This window comes from Nicotiana attenuata, chromosome 2 (genome assembly GCF_001879085.1).
Source record: "Nicotiana attenuata strain UT chromosome 2, NIATTr2, whole genome shotgun sequence".
In the NCBI taxonomy this organism is placed as follows: Eukaryota; Viridiplantae; Streptophyta; class Magnoliopsida; order Solanales; family Solanaceae; genus Nicotiana; species Nicotiana attenuata.
Window position 1 is genome coordinate 36,785,382 of NC_031990.1, and position 1,216 is coordinate 36,786,597.

Below are 1,216 nucleotides of genomic sequence, written 5' to 3' on the forward strand. Positions count from 1 at the left end.
AACTTTAAAAGTTAAAACCATCAAATTTAAATCCGAGATCTGCATATGTGTATAGTGACTTCGCCTATAGCAACCAGAATTTAGTTATAAGGTAGTCAAGAAATTTACCTCCCTTCAGAGTCATAGGCACCAGAATCGCTGCCATGTATGGCATATTTGATATTTTTTACCACAATGGGGAAGAACAGAGACGGGCATTTTCCCTAATTATGTAACACAAAAATAATATATTACTAATCAATTTCCAGCCCAGTAGAAACTCTTTGAAACAAGACAAATTAATTGCTTTCTTGCTTGTGAAAAAGCAGCATTAAACATCATAATCTACGTGCTTGCAAAAAGATTGTGCTTGATATATTTCTTCGAGTTTATGAGAACATATTTTCTTTTTAACCCGTTCCAAAAAGAATGAATTATTCCAAAAAAATTGACTCCTTTCTGGATTTAGAAATAATTTAACTTAAACTTTCAATTATATTATCGATGAGAAGCTTTTATAGACAAATAAATACTTTGATATGTTTAACACCCCAAGTATCAAAAAATTATATAGCCACACAAATATTATGTCTTATATAGAACCACAAATTTTAAAAGTCTTTATTTTTTTTCTTAAATTTCGTGCCCAATCAAATAGGTTCACATAAATTGGAGGGGAGGGAGTATGAAATTTCTCAAAATTATATTGTATGTCCTATTAAACCATTTAATTATAGAGCGCAAAAGATGTAGCAAAACCACTAATATGGAAATTAAGTTGTGGCATTTTCAAAGAAATAGAGCATTTTGAATTACCGGTCGTGTCTTGTGACTGAGAGTAATATGAACGAGGACAGCAGCAAACATAGACCGGAAAATACCACGCCCCATCTTTCTAAAAGCTGATAATAAATCCGAAAATATTTAGGACAAATCAAGAAAGACAAAAACATATATTAAAAAAAGGTGAAATCAACATTTGGGAATTAAAGAAAAGAAGGAAAAACCTTGGTATGATTCTGAAGGGTAAATTATTCCATCATTATTGATATCAAAGAACATGACATGCTTTTCCAAAGGAGTTAGCTCATGATTATTTTCCATTATTCCTGCACGGATGCAGATATATGAAATTAATAGGACAAAAGACTAGAAACTAAAATCATAAAGATTGCATAAATAATAAATTTATCTTATATCTTCGTTAAGATATAAGATATAAGAGGGGGGGGGGGGG

The 1,216-nt window shown here is 31.0% G+C and overlaps 1 protein-coding gene across 1 annotated transcript in view; it reads right to left on the reverse strand.

Annotated features, from left to right (window-relative positions):
* The window catches only part of LOC109222928 (probable peroxygenase 5), a 1,366-nt gene continuing 150 nt past the window's right edge, over nucleotides 1–1,216 (reverse strand). The window contains exons 2-4 of the mRNA XM_019387218.1: nucleotides 987–1,088; nucleotides 796–881; nucleotides 1–203 (exon numbers count right to left, since the gene is read on the reverse strand). Coding sequence (XP_019242763.1) covers nucleotides 105–203; nucleotides 796–881; nucleotides 987–1,083 — 282 coding nt within the window. The 5' untranslated portion in view covers nucleotides 1,084–1,088 and the 3' untranslated portion in view covers nucleotides 1–104. The remainder of the gene's footprint in view (nucleotides 204–795; nucleotides 882–986; nucleotides 1,089–1,216) is intronic.